Here is a 19,644-nt window from a genome sequence, read left to right as displayed (position 1 = left end):
AACTGTGAAAAATCCCTGAAAAATCGTAAAATCGAACTGGAACCGCAAAAAACGGGCGGATCGAAACATGAAAAATCATAAAAAAACCGCCGGTTCGGAACCGTAACCGCGAAGCACCCTTGCGGTTTGGTTCCGATCAGAAAATTTCTAAAACTGGAACCGACAGTTTCAAACCGTAACCACCGGTTCCGGAATTGTGGGCACCTCTAATTAAGTGGAGTATATATGATTAGCAATAATTCTTCAGCAATAAGAAGAATCTTATTACTACCTACCATATTTAGAAAATTTCTAAACAATGTCTTTCGTGTGTGTGACTCTATGTCCAGAAATATAAGAGCATCCACAACCGTGCTCTTGCCAGCGAGCATGGCTGTGGGCCCGGCGCCACTATTTCCGTCCGCTCTCTGGCATTAGCACAACAACCACAACTGTGCTCTTCCGCAAGGACGGACACAATTCAATTTAAAATTCAATTAAACAAAAACATTTCCATAATATTAAAATTCATTAAAAAACCACAATAAATATTACAAATTACAAATAAAATAAAAAAAACATAATTAAAATCCTAAAAATTAAAAATTACATAAGTAAACTCCTAAAGATTAAAATTACATAATTAAAAGCTAAAAATACCCCGCTGCGCATGCTCTAACAGAATAAAATGGAACACTTGATGCCCTATTTTCTCATATTCGCATATTATTACAAACTCCCTCCGTCCTAATAAAAATGAGATCCACTTTCCGTTTTAGTTTGGCCCACCTAAAATAATCTATTACTAAAAATGAAAATATTTTTATTTCTGCACTTTCTATCTCTCTTATTTTATTCTCTCCATCTAATACACAAAATAAAACTACATAAAATCTCGTGCCGCCTAAGAAATGGTCATCTTTCTTGTACAGGGAATGCTTGATATAGATATATTTACATAATTACATATTTACCCCTATTGTGCTTAGCGATAACACATGTGCATGAACTAGGGTAGGGATCGAACACATGTACATGAATTAGAGTAGAGATCGGAGATGGAGTCTCACATAATCCATATAATATCCACGAGCAGGCATCGACATATAGGGCCTATATCATGGTTCTTAATAGATAGCACAAATGAGGCAAAAACAAATAGGGGTGCTTCAACGGTTCCTGGGTTCTTGATTAACCAGAACTGGAACTAGAATCGGCCGGTTAATTGAGGAACCGGAAATCGGAAAATCAGTTCCGGTACCGGTTCCAACTTTTTATATAAAACTGGTTTCGGTTAGGAACCGGATTACAATTCAATTTTATTTTCTTATAATTTAATATACTAATAAATCTAATTTTATTGAATTGAAATAAAATAATTTGAAACATTGAGTGATTTTAAGATTTAAACAAAGTTAAATTTGCAAGCTCTGTTTTCTGAAGTATTTAAAATGTTTAAACCGTGATGCTTTGAATCTATAATTATTTCCCCAATCCATTTTTTATGAACTAACTACTATGAGTAGAACATCATAAGTTTGTTTTTAATTTCCAAAAGAACTATACAAATACAATATCATTTCATATGATTTTAACTTGTTTGTTAATGATTTATTAACTGTTCCATATTAAACCAAAGAGTCACAACAAGATCAATTAGTATTGGAAATTCCATTGAGTATTTATTTAGCAAAAAAAAGGGAAATGGAAGTCAATTTTAAAACTCCTTTTAATAAAAATGCTAAATTTTAGAACTCCTTTTTTTGTAAAAGAATTGTCAACATAAACTAATCCGACCTACTACACTTAGCATCCTTTTACCCATTTATGAATATTATTGTATTGTTGGTTTGCATTTTTTTATGTATTTATTTAAATTTTTAGGTATTACTCCCTCCGTCCCTGAAAATTTGTCACATATTTCATTTTTCGTCCGTCCCTAAAAATTTATCACCTTTCACTTTTACCATTTTTGGTAGTGGAGCCTACTTCCACTAACTCATTCACACTCACATTTTATTATAAAACTAATATATAAAAGTAGGACCCACATGCCACCAACTTTTTCAACCCACTTTCTATTATATTTCTTAAAACCCATGCCGGGTCAAATGGTGACGAATTTTGGGGGACGGAGGGAGTATTTGTTAAATTTTTAAATGTTGGATTATTATTTTATGAGTATTGAATTATTTAAAATTATGAATAATTTCGGATTAAAATTACACATCGGTTCCGGTTCCGAACCGGAACCAGTCGGTTCCGATTAGGGTTGAAACGGTACGGTATACCGCGCCGAAATGGCCATATCGCATACCGTACCGTACCGTACCGTGCGGTATGACCAAAAACCATACCTTTACCATACCGCTTTTGTCGGTATACCGCAATTGCGGTATACCGAAAAGTCGGTATACCAAAATTTAGATATCGTTACCGTACCGCTTTTGTTGGTATACCGTACCGTGATTTCGGTATACCGCAATATGCGGTATACCTTGATTTCCGGTACATACCGTATTTGCGGTATACCGCGGTATATACAAAATGCATACCTTTAAAAACTGTCGGTACGGTATGATACCGTACCGAAAAGTAAGGTATACAAAAAATTCGGTATTTTTGGTATTTTTTTGGTACGGTAAGTGCGGTATTTCGGTATATTTTCCTAGTCCTAGTTCCGATTCTGGTTCCGGTTCTAGGATTTATGAAAAATTAAAACCTGTTAACAGGTCAACCGGTCCGGTTAGAATCGGAACCGTCCAAATAAGCAGGCCTATAAACAAATATTTTAGAGTACCCATAAGGGTCTATGTCAGTGTTACACACATATTTTAAATATTTTTAGGAGTTAGACTTGGTTTGATTTGAGTTGATTCAATATTGTAGACCGTCCAATAATCTTTTAAATAGTTATTTTGGAAAGTTTATTAAGTTTTGAAAAAAAAAGTTCAAATCTATTCATCTTTAAAGAATAACAATCTCATTGTCTTCAAAAGAGTTTTGCACAGATATCTTACACGCCTCGATAATACTAGCATTTTAGAGAAAGTTATGTCTATTTTACAAAAATTGCTAGAAACTATGCGAAATCGGCAGGCAGCCGAAATTACATCTAGGGTCATAACATGCCCAATAGTCCCCTGACTCTGAAAGCGCGAGATTTAAAGTATACTCAAAGCATGTTTTAACGTCACGTGAAAGGACTGCGAGTTAGATGCATCACAAACCTAGACTTGCTTTTTACTATAAGTGGGAGAGTTTTGTAGTATGATACTGTATATTTGAAAGCATGTTTTGAGTACAAGTGAGATTGTTAGCGTTTATATACTGTAAACATAATGCATCGAGCTGCTTGCATATATAAACTCTACATTCACTTTTATCCGTTAACGAGAAGAAATATTTTTGTCACATTGTGTTTTGCTTAGTCATTTATGTTATATTATTGATACGATCCTATATCTCCCAATTATTTAATTAAAATTTGATTCATCATATCTTTCACATATATGTTTAAATATTTATTTCTTGTTCATAAGTTAGGGTAGTAGTATTAGGGTTCGTTTGATACCATCCAATAACTCAGAAAAGAGTCCCATTTCTCAATTATTCCAATGTTTGATACACATTAGATTTTTCTCAAAGCCCACTAAGCTAAAGTTAGCCTGCAAAAAGCCCGATGAATTATAATACTCCTCACCTATTAACTTTTCCAAGAGAAATGGGAGAAATTATATTCCGACTTCATTAAATTTTCCAGAAAAAAAACATCTTCCCAAAAGAAAACCCTCGTCTTCTCAACGCTGCTTCTGGTTCGAGAAATTCAAGCTCTTCTCACCCGCTGCTTCTAGTTTGAGAAATACAAGCTCTTGTTTTGGATGAAAGCTACAAACGACACTGGACGAACAACACGAGGTTGTATTTTGTCTAAATTCATCTTTGTTGGTCCTCAATTTTCGCACGACAGATTTTATGCGAAGCTTCTTGCCCTACTTTTTGTTTAGCAGATTTACTCCATAGAGCACAGATCTGAGGGGAAATCAACTTCAGCCCTAATTTTCAAGGATGAAGCTTCTTTCTTCTTGTCGCCTTCTGCAACTTTCTGGGTTCCATAGGTAAAAGCTTCACTTCTTGACAATTCTTATAATTTTTTAGTATGGGTTCATAATAACTCCCTACGAAATGCATCCTACTTTATTCTAAATTGACATATTGGGTGATATGTTACTTTTGAAATCTTCTTGTCCAAATTCAAATTTCTATATACACCATTCATATTTTTGTTTATGCAAAATAATAGAGCGAGTTCACCATGCCAATTTCAACCGACCTGGTGGTTGGAATTATTGGCGGTGGCATGTATGGCCTTCTGTGTGCTTTCTATCTCCAGAAGAGAGGCATTAAGTCCACTGCTTTTTACACGGTTCAGTGCTACTTATCCTTGAATCTGCAATTGTTTTTTTTTTTGTTTCTCATTTAGGAATTTTCTCAATTTCGAAATGGGGATGGAATGTTGTTCTAATGTGTAGTCAAGAAATCAAGTAGCTGTTGTGGTTGGTTATGGCATGTCGAAATTTGATTGCTTTTTGCAGGGAATTTATGTCATAACATGCTGCATAGCTTTCGACATGTTCCATAGATCACTTGAGAATTCATTTTTAAACATAGTCATTGAAAGATGCATTTGAAGATATGTGCAAATAATACGGACATAATCCTTTCATCAATAAAGAATGAGTATAAGGTATGTATTGGCAGTGATGAAAATTACACAATTGAAGTTTATAAAGTTGTTATGCTTTGTTTATGTTGTAGTTATGCTTGACAAACCTACATGATGTAGCCATCTCCATATATGAATGTTTTTCCATTTGTGCAGTTGAGTTTGGAATAGCTCTGTTCTGAAAAGAATTTTAGTTACTTACAATGAGTACACAGTTCCTGTCAAACGAGGAATTATTTTTGCTAATTCAGGACATCATTCGTACACACCAACAACAAACCTCTGTCATTCTCCATGATTTTTTCCAACTGAATAATGTTGGTAGACGGTCGAGAGCAAACAATACACGACGTTTATTTCGTCGTTTAGCCCGCATCCCCACCCAAGTGAAGCGTTTAAATAGATTAGTAGGTGTCACTGACCACTCTTGCTTAGATAATCTGCGTATGGATAGTAATTGTTTTGGGAGGCTTTGTATACTTTTTAGAGAACGGGCTGGGTTGGTAGACAGAGCGTTTGTTAAAGTGGAAGAACAAGTAGCAATTTTCTTATGTGTATTAGCACACCATAAAAAAATAGGGTAGTTAGCTTTGAATTTTGGCGCTCCGGGCATACGGTTTCACACTATGTACATGTAGTCCTCAACACCCTAATAAAGCTTCATGCTCTATTGGTTGTGAAGCCTACTCCAGTACCAAATGATTGTGTCGACAATAGGTGGAAATGGTTTAAGGTACATACAATTAGGATTTTTTTTATAAACGAAGAATATTCTTGCACATACCCACCTGGATGGGAGGGGTCAGCTGGTGATGCACGAGTCCTACGAGATATTGTAACACGCGCATCACTAGTTGTGTTTATCAATGTATTTCTTCCAGGCAAGGGTACACATTCTTCTAACCATTTCAAATTTACTCGTAGGTCACTATTATCTATGTGACAATGGATATGCGAATAGTGAAGGATTTTTAACACCATATAAAGGAGTTAAATACCACCTAAAAGAATGGGGTCCAAACGCTGAGAGGCCCAAGAATCCTCATGAAATATTTAACAGGCGGCATACGAGTGCGAGAAATGTTATTGAAAGGGCATTTGCGGTACTTAAATTGCGCTAGGGCATTATCCATAGCTCATCATTCTACCTGATAAAAATACTAATTAGGTTGATTATAGCTTGTTTTCTATTACATAATTACATTCGAGGTGAGATTATTGTAGATCCAATCGAGGAGTTAAGAGGATAAAAATGTAAACGACATTGGATTGCAAGAAGATCATGACAATTTAGTGTATGTAGATGTCATTGATCCAACGCCTCAATGGAATGACCTACGGGATCAAATTGCTGCTGAAATGTGGGTGCGTGGGGTATATATTTGAAGTGTTGATAAGCACATTCCCTGTTTTTTTACATGCACAATATATACACATTTGTTGCACATTTCAATCTTTCAATCTATTCGTGACTAATATATTGTATACCCTATTCGATACCGGATGAAGTCCCACGAAGTTCATGATCACGATGATGCCCCACAGTGCCGATGTGGGCAAGGCAAGATGGTGGTTCGATGTAGCGGAAAATTTGCCAATAACCCTGGCCGTCACTACTATAAATGCCCATATAATGGCAAACATGCTCAATCCTTTATATGGTGCGACGAATTTGGCACCCGCGTGCAGACTATCAAAGATGAAGGATTCCTACATCAGCCGCCAGTTTAAAGGGGGTGTAGTACTAGTACTAAACTGTGTCGTCCACGGTGATTGATAAACCTGCCACTGAAACTGCCACTTCTATGCCCATCCGGTCACGGACACTATCTGATCTTGAAACAAATGTTGATGTAATTTTCATGAGCATGGTTCTTGTTTTGCTGGTGTCATCCTTGGAAAGATGTTGTAGAATTTGCATTTTTCCTTTTGGATTTTAGTTTCTCCTAACTTATGTACCTATGTGATGTTGATCCTGTTACATTAGACCTATTGTTGACTGATTCATCTGCTTGATTTATCATATTTATATTTCTGTTAGATTTGCTGTCATATATAAGAATGCAGTGGCCACATTGTCTTCAATTATCATCAGCGGCTTGATTTATCATATTTATATTTATGTTAGTTTTGCTGTCATATTTTAGAATACAGTGGTTACCTTGTTTTCAGTTATCAGCTATGCAGCCTTTTTGTTGTCATATATAAGAATACAGTGGCTACCTTGTCTTCAATTATTAGCTATGCTACCTTTTGCTCATTCATGACCATTGTTTGTAAGTCGTCCGATATATCGCGATATATCGCGATATATCGCCTGTATCGGTAGGCCAAGGGTCGATACACACCCAGATGCGACTTAGGCGACTAACATTCGAGTCGTCCGATATATCGCGCGACTCGACCGATTAGTCGCCTGATCGAGTCGAGGACGACTTAATGGGCTTCACTCCAGATTGGGCCAGGCGGACAGGTAGGTGTCTATTCAGCCCATTAGGGTTTCTTTATAAAAACCCCCACTTCAGCCCATTAGGGTTTCTTTATAAAAAACCCCACACCCCCTCCCCACGTCCTCCTCCTCCCAGAACTGATGCCGCCCCTCCAAGGTCTAGGAGGTCGTAATCTGCCAAGGGCTGCTGCAATGAAAAGGAAGAGTGGATCTAAACATGCTGCTGCTGCAAGTAAAAGGACTAAGCAACCTAGGACAGCTGCAATTCCAGTTGAAGATGAAGTGTCAAGTGAAGAGGATGATGAAATGGGAGATGAGAGTGGATCTGATTACGAAGATGATGAAGAGGGTGGTGGAGGTTCAGCTGCAGGGGCTTTCCAAGTGGATGATGTTGTGCTTTGAGTTTGCTTAATTGCTTGTTAGTTGTTATCATGCAAATCGTTGAACATGACTAAATCATTGAACAATATGATGCTGTGTTTTTTCCTGTTGTAATTTGAAGTATATATTGCATATTTTACATGTGTAAAAGGGCAAGTCGCCCGATATATCGATATATATCGGTCTTGAGGGACCTGGACGACTTGTCTGGTGAGTCGCCCGACTTACTATCGATATATCGACTAAGTCGCCCGATATATCGGCTGAGTCGATATATCGGTCCTCTGGCGACGCGGTTCGATTCACCGACTTAAAAACATTGTTCATGACTTGTCATCTCTTAGCACATGGAACTAATATGAGTCTCTTCTTGTGGTGTCTTTTTTCCTGAAATTGTGAAGCCTTGTCAAGTTAAAGACTACTCTACGTATACATCCAAAGCTAGACAAGTTATATTTCAAAACAATTGCATTGATTTGTCAAGTTGGGTCACAACAACTCCATAGAGTTGTCCCTCAATCTGAATTTTAACATTGATGTCTATGTTGAATAATAAGAAAATCAGTGTACCTTTACTCTACACTCGTTGGGTAGTGACAAAGGATTTACAGTTAGGGCGTGTTCAAGTACCCAGTAATGTGCTGAATTGGGCTGAAATCTTGGACTTGGAGGGTGTTCAAGTTTCATGGGTTTGTCTATTGAAGCCCGTTGGTATTTTCCGGGCCCGAACTGTTCAGTCTTGGTATACATTGAATCAATTTCAGGTAAAGGAGGTACTTTATGAAATCTGGATCGGATTTCGGATCCAGATTAGAAGTTGAATTTACCATTTTGACCCTGCAATTTTGATGACACACTGATTTCAGCTTCTCCTTTACCCCCATTCAACAAATTTCGGACGAACCCTAGATCTAAATCACTTGAACGCGCGCATTACCATTTGGCTAATCTGGTGGACTAGTGCACTGTTCGGCTCCAACAGGTCCCCATTCAATCCAGGTGTGCCCTTAATCGGTTGTTTCGTTGCAATTTACACAGACTGATGAATGTTGGTTTTTTTTGGACAATTATCAAGAAGCAGGAAAATTTTCAACATCAGAGTGTAGGGGTCGACACCGTGCTTCCGATCTTGTCCAGATATTCCCTAGGTAAGCCACAATTACACCACCAAAAAGATATTCCCTAGGTAAGCCACAATTACGCCACCAAAATTCGTTGATTGTTTATGTTCCCTATTCAATTGGTTTTGGCAAGGACATTGCTCCCGCATCCGTCTTATTTTGGGATAATATCGATTTGGACTTTGTTTGTTTCAGAATTTATAGTCTGTTAAGTTTGTATGCACACAACACCAGCGCGTATGTTATTTTTGGGTGTAATTCAACTGTGTGTGCTGACTTGATCATCCGCCTACTTGCTCATCGATTGTTAGGTAGTTAAGGCCAATAATCACACCCAAAAAGATGAGTCTTTACTCAGCCAAAACAGCTCATCTATGTTTGTTGCTCGAGGACATTATGCTCCTTTATCGTGAAGAAACCACCACATTGTTACGTCGCTACATCCGTGCCCGTTGTCGACGTCAGCGGCGTAAGGTTGTTGAGCACGCTCGGCGACATAGCGTGCTTAACAAAATCCCTGCACAGTTGAAGTACTTAGACCGGTTACTAGACGTCACAAATTCTGCCTGTGTATCAAATTTACGCATGGACCGTAACACGTTTGGTAGGTTGTGCCGTCTCCTTTCTGAGATGGGAGGGTTGACAGTAGGTATATGCCTTGGTGTCGAAGAGCAAACGACAATTTTTGTATCTGTGTTGGCACACCATCAGAAGAATCGAGTTATCGGGAATACTTTTTGGCGTTCAGGTGGAACTGTATCGTATTATGTACACAAGGTACTTGCTGCTGTACTTAGCCTTTACCCAGTGCTCCTAGCGAAGCCGGCACCCGTTCCGGATGACTGCACCGACCCTCGTTGGAAGTGGTTTAAGGTAATACGATCACAAATGTATATTCTGTTTTACTATAAACTTTGATTATATGGTTTTTGTTGTCTTACCAAATAATACAGTGTATCATTTCATCTGTTTAACTCCAGGGTTGTCTCGGCGCGCTGGACGGCACCCATATAAGTGTCTTAGTACCTACCGATGACAAACCACGTTATAGATCGAGGAAAGCCCAGATAGCAACTAATGTTCTAGCTGTATGTGATCGTCAAATGCAGTTTGTGTACTTGCTCCCTGGCTGGGAAGGGTCTGCGGGAGACTCCCGCGTCCTCAAGGATGCAGTTTCACATGCTGGAGGCCTTAAAGTACCGCAAGGTTAGCATATAACTTACAACAATGGTTTATATATTCAGCTATTTTTATCATATCCGTAGCATTAATCGGGTCCCACCTTACCCCAAATAGGTTGCTATTACCTTTGCGATAATGCTTATGCAAATTGCAATGGGTTCCTCACACCATTCAAGGCAACACGCTATCATCTCAAGGAGTGGGGTCCAGAGGCTGAAGCTCCACAAAACCCGAAGGAATTATTCAACATGCGACATACCAAAGCGCGAAAAGTGATTGAACGCGCATTTGGAGTATTGAAAATGCGGTGGGGCATTCTAAGGAGCGCTTCCTTTTACCCTGTTAAAATGCAAATCCGTTTAATCATGGCATGTTTCTTACTCCATAATTTCATTCGACGTGAAATGGAGGTGGATCCTGTGGAAATTGCGTTAGACACAAACATGAACTTAACGAACGCCGAGGAAGATAACATTGGTGGGGATTATGTTGGCTGTGTTGAGCCGTCTTCCGATTGGACTCAGTTCAGAGACAGTATAGCACGCAACATGTGGAATAACAGATGAATGATCCTTCTATTTGGATAGAAGTATCTTTGAACTGAGATTACACTTTCCTATGTTAATTGACCATATTGTACTCCGATTTATAAGACTGTGCTACTGTTTTATGATATGTGTATGTTGCTCTTTGATTCCTCCTGTCATTAATCTCTAATCGATGATGTACATATGTGTTATCTTTTGGTTTGATTTTCAGCAATATGCATACAAAAGAAGCAACACCAGAATGCGTTTGCGGGAGTGGGAACATGACACTTAAGCGTGCCGGGCCGTCGGCGACCAACGCAGGCCGCTACTACCTGAAATGTCCAGTCGACGGCAGACATCCTGGGTCTTTTAAATGGTTGGACGAAGTGGTTGGCGAACCTTCGTTCCGCAGCTGCAATATCCAGCCTGAATTAGGTAAACGCACTCGAGCTGTACGTGGAACAGATACAACCTCTGAAGCAACGTCCCCATCCGTGATATGTGCTCCTTACTACAACACCCTTCGAATGTTGGAGTGGAAGAGCAATGTCCTGATTGTGTGCACCGGACTCTTGTTGGTAATGGTCGGAATTTTGATTGGGAAGATTGTCTTAAACTAGGTTATTTGGCACTTTCAGCGGAAGCTCAGTTCCCAAACATAAAAGCGGCGTTGATGTGTTTTGTATTGTAAACGTTGAATTATGTTCCGAACGCCCAGTTAGTATAATTAGTACTTAATATACACATGTCCATCATTATCATTTTTTACTACGTTTAAAAGAATATACTGAAATAACTAAAGAATTTGATTTGAAAGGTGATCTAAAAGCGCCGGTGCAAATGGACACAACAGATTCCACCGTTTTCTGTTGCTTTTGGCTGACTTTGTAGCTAAACACGCGATTGATTCATTACTTAAGTAACAAACATTCAACATTCACCGGCTCTTGACCAAGCAGTGTAGCAAGTTACATGAAAATTTGCCATGGTCACATGAGCGTAGACACCATTCATTACAACCTACACAACGATACTAGGGAGCGTACTTGAACAAGATGTTGATAACTTCAGCTCTACCAACGATTTTAAGGACGGTCAAACACAACTTGAAATTGGACACCAAAGGAATACACGAGCTTGAAAGTGCAACGCACCCCTACAACCAGGTTGTGATCGTGCTTGAAGCGAGCCCAGCCATGCTTCACCCATATCTTCCTCGAGTTGTGTTGGAGTGTACAGAACCACATCCCCCGTTCGGTTACGAGATACACGCCGGCTTGTATTGCCCCCATCGGGATATGACGTTGCCAAAAGCGGTATGGGATCTCAAGTCTCTGATTGATGGTTGTCGAATTGAGAGTGAACTCGAATGTTGGGTAACCATCGATATTGAGTGCCCTGCTATCGTCCACGTATTCTTCATCCATAGTTGTGTCAGTTTCAGTCTCCGATGGCACGTACTCGTCCGACGTATCCATGTCCGGGGCGTACTGTCACGCCCGCATTTTCTAAGGATAGAAAACCCGGTTGATCGCGACTAGGGGAGGATTAAAGAAGCGGGGAAGAAAGGGGAAAAACATACACATTTGACCAAAAATTTACTAACTGAATGAACTTTGAAAACGTCATATTATTATTCTAACAACAATACCAAATCTAAGAAAAAGAATGGACAAAAACAATTTGTCAACGAGTTAGACTCTCCACGGATAAACAATTCTAAAGAAAATGACTCTTAGCGGAAGCGTTCAAGACACGGAAAATGCCGAGTATGAAGACACGACAAATCCAACAATTATTAATCATGACAAAACGATCCATGAACCCTGCTCAACATCCTCCACGCCCATCGCCGCTCAATCTGCACATTAAGAAAAATAATATGCAGGGCTGAGTACTTGATGCACTCAGTGGACACATGCCAAAACATAGTTTGTCAAGCCATAATCAAGTGACCTTGGGGGTTTTAATTAAAAGAAACCCAAGTACACCAAAACATATATTTCACAAGTTCGGTCGGCCAACCATTTTCCATCCACATTCACCATCACCATATCTGAACATACATGACAAGGAACGTGGCCACGAACCAAGTCACTAGACCGGCCAACTCCAAAGAGATAGCACACGATCTACGGGGTGTACACTAGTCCGAGCAGGGTTTGCGGCCCTACTGGGACCCGAATTCGATTAAACATACATGGCATAGCCACTTCAGATAGGTTCATTCAAAAACAAAACATGGCAAGACAAACACTTTCCACCTCCTTTCACATAAAATGTATTTAGGACATAGTCCTTATTTAAAAGAAAGCCCACCTCAAGTGCTTAACTCCTCAACACTTCCTTGTTCCAATCCGCAACACGTGCACAAATTCACCCTTTTTGAAATATCATGATATGCAAAATTAGACTTTGCTAAATAAATAATTTAACAATGCATGCATCCTAAGTGTGTGCTCAATTTATCCATTTCTCTTTTCTTAGCAAAACCTCATATCTCAAACTTGTTCCAATGTTACTCTAAAAATTAAGAAATCAGTCTCGTCAACTCAAATGGCCATTCCTATTAAATCAAACTAAAGTATGAAAAAGAGCATGTATCTTAAAATACTCCCAAACCCCACACGTCAATACTCCATGCCCACATCTATCTGTTTCCCAACTACTCAAAACAAAGAAAATAAAAAGTAGTACGTATACCCAGCAACTACGCCTATTAAATAAACAATTTAATAATAAAAAAAATACTCCTAATCAGAAACAACAAATAAAAGAATTTAGCAAAAACTTTCAACATCACACGTATATACTATATATATACTACTAGTATACTCCTCAACCCCATTTACCATATCATGCCAATCCACACAAACAATTTAACCTGCAAAATATAATAAAACTAAAGAAATAAACTCAATATTAAACTAAAGAGATGGAAAGGGGTGAGTATCCTAAACAATTAATAAAACTAAAGGAATGGAAAGGATAAGTGTGTCAGTACGTATACTCCCCTTCTCGCCAACACCCAGGCATCTCTTCCATCTGAAAATCAAACCTCTCTGTTCATCGTCTCTCTCTCTCTTTTTTTTCCATCGTTCTCAAAATTTTCCTCTCTCTGAAATCAATCTAAAATTTAAAGTTCAGAAACTACAAGTTCATCTCCCTCCTTATTTCGACCATAACTATTCTCCCTGCCTCTCTCGGCCTCTCCTCTTGGATTCAAAAAGGGAACAGACGGCAATTCTCATCCCTCTCTGTGGTAAGTCCCTCTCCCCTTTCCCCCAAAATGAATCTTTTATTAAGTTTCTAATTTGTTCAGTTCACATTTTTTTTTTGGGGCAGACAAGGAAATTTTGTGAATTGGAATTGCAGAGAAACAAAAAGGCCCCTTCTAAGCATTAAAGATTAAAGCTTTAGGAGAGAGTATCATCATTCAACAAGTTTCGGGAGAATTACAGTGAATATGTGAACTAAATCATGGAATGGAATGCAGAGACTATCAGAATTGTGTATATACCTTCCCGAAGAGGCAAAACTTGCAGAAGAGAAGGTATTGAAAAATCGCAACTCTCTTGGTTTCTCCCTCAAACTGCGATGTCAAGAATTTGCGTTGTGAAATCAAGAGTATTTGAGATTTTTTTTTTCGTTTCAATGGGAGGAGAAAATTACCTTAACAGAGGAGGAGAAAAATTGCAGAACGGAAGACGGTAATTTGCTGAGATTAAGGGAAGATATATATGTATGTGGCGTAAAAGGGGGGGGGGTTATTTGGTTGGAGAGATTTTAGGAGTGAAGGTTTTGGAGAAGGAAAGAAAACGTGTAGAAGGGTTAAGGAAATAATGGCTATATTAATAGTAGCCCAATTGAATAAGAATAAATGGGCTAAAAAAATAGACAAAGATGATAGGCCCAAATATATATAATTTTAGTACCTTGATTAAATTGTGGTGTTTTATTATTTTAGTACTTTGGTGTTATTCCAAGTACATTGTAAACGAACGCCCAAATTTTCCCATCGACGATTCTCGCGTCAATCTCGTCGACAATTTACACCACACAATTAATCAACAACACGACTCAAAACATTCGTCGATCTTTCGATAAAACATATTCATAGATTGTCGAAACAAAACAAGGACGCTTAAATAAAAAAAAAAAATACATACCCCAAAAAGAAAGGAAAAAGGCGGGCGTTACAGCTACCTTCCACATCGTCGTCTTCAACAAAAAAAATGAGATTGTGTATAAGACCCCGAATGAGTAACGAAACTGATGTGAAGGGTAATTACCGTCCACGTCTCCCTGAGGGGGACAGTGCGTTGCCCTATCAAACCGCTTGACATTGAAAATTCCTACGTCCACCAAAGTGAAGGTGAGATGATCGCCGTGTCCGACGCCGGTAGCACGCACAAAATCTCTCCATCCGGTTGAGAAGTAGAAGCCAGTGTCAAGCTTCAGGATTCACACCATATATCTGCTTCTATTCGGCCAAACAAGCCTGCAGTCGAACGGAAGGTCATGGCCGTACAGCCCCACGAATTCGTCTGGAAGCCTCTGCAAGTTACAATTTGACGCTGATTTTATCACGCTATCAATGTGATTTTGTAATAAAGCAAAATAGCAAGCCATCTACCATATCATCCTTGCATCGAACACGATGGAACCCCTTCATGAAGGCAGGGAGACTTAGGTATTCCGGAGCTACATGCGGTACCGAGGAAGCGCCTGCAACTGCCATTTTCGACCCTTGTGTGAATTCAATTTAGCTTAGTTGTGTTCAAGGGTTGATATACAAGTGAAGAAAACAACCATATGCTTTAAAGAGATGGTCAATGGAAGGTGAAGAACATTTATGATTTCTGATTGTAATTGAATGTGTGGCCAACGCCTTAGGTTATTGGCATGCATGGCTTCATCGGTTTGTGTGATGGTGGGGGGGGGTGTATTCTACTTGTGTGTTATGAGAACTCACCAAGGTTACTTACAAGACAAATTTGCAAATAATATTCGAGCAACATGTGTATAGGATATAGAATTTTGGTGTCTTTATAGATGGCCCTACTTTATTTTACCCAAATAATACCTGCAAGTGTACGGGGTGAGCGTACCTATTAGCAATCTAGCGTGTATCGTATCTCACATATACGTGAATTATAGGAGTCTCAACTAATATATGTGAATCAATTTATGTTGTAGGCTTTGTAGGTGACGCAATTAATGTTGTTGACTTTATAGGTGAAGCAATTAATTTTGTTGAAGTTATTTGGTAATAATTCCACCCGACCGGGTGTGAATTTCTGGACAACGTATTGTGCTTAAAACGGCAATAGATTCTTATACGAGAATCATTAAGAGCCGTTTAAGATACTCATTCGAAGCTCTTTCCCAGATGATTACAATGATATGCATTGGCGGGCCGTTGGACTTCGAAATTTCCATTCACAAATGTCTCAAATCAAGGCTGCTTCCCAGCCGAGTATATTGCAAATATTTTTCTACAGTTTCTTAAAACCATGGCCGACAAATCCTCTCCAATAGCGAATTAGATTAATTTTGCATTACGTTGACTACGTTATTTTGTATGCTCTTCCTCATATAATTCGCTTTGAGCTCTGAACGCTTTTACTAGACAATGACTACCATATGCACACGTACGCATACATTGTGTGGATTGTGTGCATTCAATGGAAGGTGGGATATTGCAATTTTCAAGAATTGGTAGATAAGTGTCAATCTAATTTAATGCATCCCCTCCTACTTAATCAACAAGCCTTTTCAGCCTTCGGTGGACGCCACTTCACTACAATCAAACACATAGCAAACACCACAATGGCTATACCTCTACAAACAGAGCTCTTCTATAAAGGGAAATGGTGCCCGGCATGCGACGATGCGTTGGTGGACTGCCTCGTCATGCTGAAGGCAGAGCGCAATGTATCGACCACAGAATACCCTGCATGGTTCCTACTTAATGCATCAGATTGGATCAAGAACAAAGCAAGTGTCATTTTCTCCTCGCTTGAGCTTAAGGATAGCATAGCCATGCTGCGGAAGCGGTATTACACGTTCAAAGCAGTCATCCGCCTCCGAGGTGCATACTGGAACCCCGAAACAAAAGCGGTAGTGGCACCCCAAGAGTCATGGGATAATATTTTGAAGGTATTGTATTCGTTCTGGTTGTTACAGGTTGAAAATAAACACTAATTACTAACGCTTTAACATGTGCTATAACATGCAGATGAACTCATTTGCGGGTTCCTATTTCTATCAGGAAGAACCCATATGGGCACGCCTCGCATGTGTTTTTGGGTTCGACGATGTAAAGGTGGAGGGAGAAAAGGATGTGGTGATTATCTCCGACAACACCGTCGAGCTACACGAAGACGAAATCGTTGTCAACGCTTTCGTCGGTGGAGAAGAAGAGGTTAACTCTCCAGCCGTGTTCCCGGGTCCAAAGGTCCGCCGGAAGTTGTTCGAGGCTGATACAGTGGCCAAGGATCGCGAGTCCAGTACCGACCCCGGGGTATTCTTCATCGACTTAACATCAGGCGGGATGATGTGAACTCGGGAAGAGAAGGGGCGGATTCTGTATCAACCTCCTTCAAACGCGAAGTCCCCTCGCGCAAGTTCGTGTGGCTCTAACTCCCCGAGGAACTTGTGTCCCCATATATAGACTTAACCTGCCCTGACCTCTAACAAGCTAATGTTTGGGTGAAGTCATACCATGATCGGCTTCAAAGCAGGGGGCATACTTTGTGATTACGTTCTAGTATTTTGGATTGTCTAACATATATGGAAATTTTGTATTTTGTAATATGTCAAACGGGTGGTGTTGCTCGGCAAGTAGGGTATAAATGATGGCATTGTAGTGGTTATAGTGTTTTTGTAATGTCTAGTATGAAGTCTAACCATTGCAATTTTCCAACTAATCTTGTATCCGTTTGTAAATTGTAGTAGTCCTCAGCAATGAAATGATGCCAAGATTAAATAAATAAGACTGCATATAAGATCCGTTATGTAGTTCTACACCAAAATGCAGAGTGTTTCAGTTGCCACATATAACAAAAAAGCATGTGATGTAGTTGCCAAAAGATAAGATGTATGTGCTCAACCTACATAAGGTCACATACGTAGCAAAAAAGACAGTTGTGGTGCCTACAACGTTGACAAATGTGCTGTAATCAGACTTCAGCCTGCTGTTCCTCGATAAGGCATAAGAGATATCCAAGCCACGCACTGGCCGGCATGCCAATGAAAACTTCAAGCCGTTGAGGTTTGTCACCCAGAATATTGCACAGACGGTATCGTTGGGGCAGGGTAAGACCTTCAACGGTGCCGAGCTTGTCAAAGACTTCCTGTCGTGCTTGGCCCATGTCGAACTCATATCCGATGGGTTTAGAAATCATCTCAAGACGCACATCTGTTCTCTCATGGAGATTGCCAAGGAACTCCATAAGATCGGAGTGGGGTGACGGCTTTTTGTTCTTTCGATGGATAGTTTTGTTATTCGCCGTTTGTTTCCCACTGTAGTCGGAGCTGTCATCAAGCACCTCATTGTTGTTGGACAACGGTGTAAACGGTTCGGGGATGAAATCTTCAAAGGTGGGGAGGTGGTCGTTTTCATTAACCTGACTGATTCCAGATACTTGAGCACGGAGACTTTTCGCAGCTGCGCCCATCTCTTCAGCAACACTCCCTGAAGCACGGTCCTTACCAAATATAGTCTTCCACGTCTCCCACAATGGCCACGATTTGTTTCGCATATATTTGGTCTCTTTATCTGCCTGCATTTTCCACCAAATGCTATGTTTGTGTTTACAATAAAAGTGAAACATATTGATAGCATAATACCTGTACCATCTGTTCCCATTGCTCATCACTACAATCAAACTTGTGATCACCGTGATGGTTCCACCCTACCCCAGTGTGACTAAGTATGGAGCGGAGCAGGCCATAGCTCTTCTTCCATGACCCCATTTTTGAGTTGATATGCGGGTTGCCTTTCAAGTCAGTGTTAGGGAACTCGGCACGGAGACTGTCCTCTATCTTACTTAAGTACCCCGCTCTGAAACCGTTGTCCGATTTTCAACCAGTTGCAGTCAGCTCAAGCAATGTCGCTGCTAGTATGTCTTCCTCCTTTGGAGTCCACATTCGTCTCGATCTATCCCCCTTGCGAAACTTGTTCCTTGGCGACTCAGGCATAACTTGCAGAGAAAAACCCACAATCCCATTAACTAACTCATGTAAAATCAGCATGAAAACAGACTTGGCGTTAACAGACACAGAGGGTGTGCATACCATCGCTATCGGACCTGATGCTGGAGCTACCACCCCATGGACGTTTTACTGTGTTGGGGGTACCTACATTCAGGACGCCGGATAACGATGACAGAATTTAAGTTGAAGAATATTTAAATTATCACTTCAAAAAATTAATGAATGAAAGATGGAACTCGCCATAGTCAGCACAAAATTGCAAACAATATAGCATAGGGGCTTCATTGGCGCCACAGACTCAGCATTGCATACGTAAATAATTAGAACATCACATTTTCGATGGCCGAAGGTGCACAGTAGGATAAAGCGTAAAAAATATTATCAGCCGGGGATGAACATGAACTGATGAACAATTGGAAATACATAAAGCTTGAACATCGGACAGAATCGTTCATACCTTTCCCGTGCTCGTTACCCGAATCCATTGATTTTGTTTTCCTTCCTCAGGCTGCACACAGTAGCATCTTCCAATATTTATCCCCAATTTTGGATTGAAGCGCGCAAAAACAATTTCATGGCGGGATGCGAAAATGACGATGGCTTATTAGGAATTACACATTGTTAATAAAAATAAATGAAAATTACACAGCCTATATTTGTTTCCATTTCTTCAACCTTGAACACCATGAACCTTTTTCAAAAACCCTGGTGGAACAGTACCCAATTAGAAACAGATTAGATTTGGGCTGATATCATTTCGCGTAACTTGAACGCGCCCTTAAAGTGATAAATGACAATTCATAGAAGCTTTACTATTAAAGTGTTTATTAAAAAATTCAATAACTTTTCATGGATCATTGAATGTTATAATATTTTTTAAGCTATAGCAGGAAAGTAAAGAAACTTTACCACTTTAATACTTGGCTTTTCTATAGCTAGGTGTCAGCATATCCTTAGACATGGATTTGAAGCAAAATATTTCTCATTGAAGTACAATATTTCTCCACGCCACAATATTTGATGTCAGCCTTTTAGTTATATAAATATGGAGTAATG

The 19,644-nt window shown here is 39.6% G+C and overlaps 2 protein-coding genes and 2 long non-coding RNA genes across 4 annotated transcripts; 3 read left to right on the top strand and 1 right to left on the bottom strand.

Moving 5' to 3' along the window:
- Positions 1-4,080: 4,080 nt before the first annotated feature.
- On the top strand, positions 4,081-10,532 carry LOC121784794. Its single transcript, XM_042183028.1, has 4 exons — positions 4,081-4,097; positions 9,405-9,529; positions 9,637-9,862; positions 9,953-10,532. Exons 3-4 carry the CDS (start codon positions 9,760-9,762, stop codon positions 10,402-10,404), a joined length of 555 nt encoding a protein of 184 aa, XP_042038962.1. The 5' UTR covers positions 4,081-4,097; positions 9,405-9,529; positions 9,637-9,759; the 3' UTR covers positions 10,405-10,532.
- Positions 10,533-12,001: 1,469 nt separating this feature from the next.
- Positions 12,002-14,740, bottom strand: LOC121784795. The gene is made up of 4 exons (XR_006046784.1): positions 14,041-14,740; positions 13,889-13,960; positions 12,688-12,749; positions 12,002-12,229 (listed from the first exon to the last, which is right to left on the bottom strand). It is a non-coding gene; the product is annotated as an uncharacterized LOC121784795 (long non-coding RNA).
- LOC121784796 lies at positions 12,756-13,748 on the top strand. Its single transcript, XR_006046785.1, has 2 exons — positions 12,756-13,630; positions 13,714-13,748. It is a non-coding gene; the product is annotated as an uncharacterized LOC121784796 (long non-coding RNA).
- Positions 14,741-16,398: 1,658 nt separating the features above from the next.
- Positions 16,399-17,192, top strand: LOC121784792. Its single transcript, XM_042183027.1, has 2 exons — positions 16,399-16,530; positions 16,610-17,192. The coding sequence occupies exons 1-2, from the start codon at positions 16,414-16,416 to the stop codon at positions 16,931-16,933; spliced, it is 441 nt and encodes a 146-aa protein (XP_042038961.1). The 5' UTR covers positions 16,399-16,413; the 3' UTR covers positions 16,934-17,192.
- Positions 17,193-19,644: the final 2,452 nt, after the last annotated feature.

The sequence above is a fragment of the Salvia splendens genome, chromosome 21, assembly GCF_004379255.2.
Source record: "Salvia splendens isolate huo1 chromosome 21, SspV2, whole genome shotgun sequence".
In the NCBI taxonomy this organism is placed as follows: Eukaryota; Viridiplantae; Streptophyta; class Magnoliopsida; order Lamiales; family Lamiaceae; genus Salvia; species Salvia splendens.
Note: the sequence above shows the minus strand (reverse complement) of the source record. Positions and strands in the feature narration are given on the sequence as shown.

Coding starts and splice junctions, on each gene's coding strand:
- LOC121784794 (XM_042183028.1), top strand. CDS start 9,760: ATGCAGTTTGTGTACTTGCTCCCTGGCTGGGAAGGGTCTGCGGGAGAC. Junction 9,863..9,952: donor AGGCCTTAAAGTACCGCAAG/GTTAGCATATAA, acceptor TACCCCAAATAG/GTTGCTATTACCTTTGCGAT.
- LOC121784792 (XM_042183027.1), top strand. CDS start 16,414: ATGCTGCGGAAGCGGTATTACACGTTCAAAGCAGTCATCCGCCTCCGA. Junction 16,531..16,609: donor CATGGGATAATATTTTGAAG/GTATTGTATTCG, acceptor TATAACATGCAG/ATGAACTCATTTGCGGGTTC.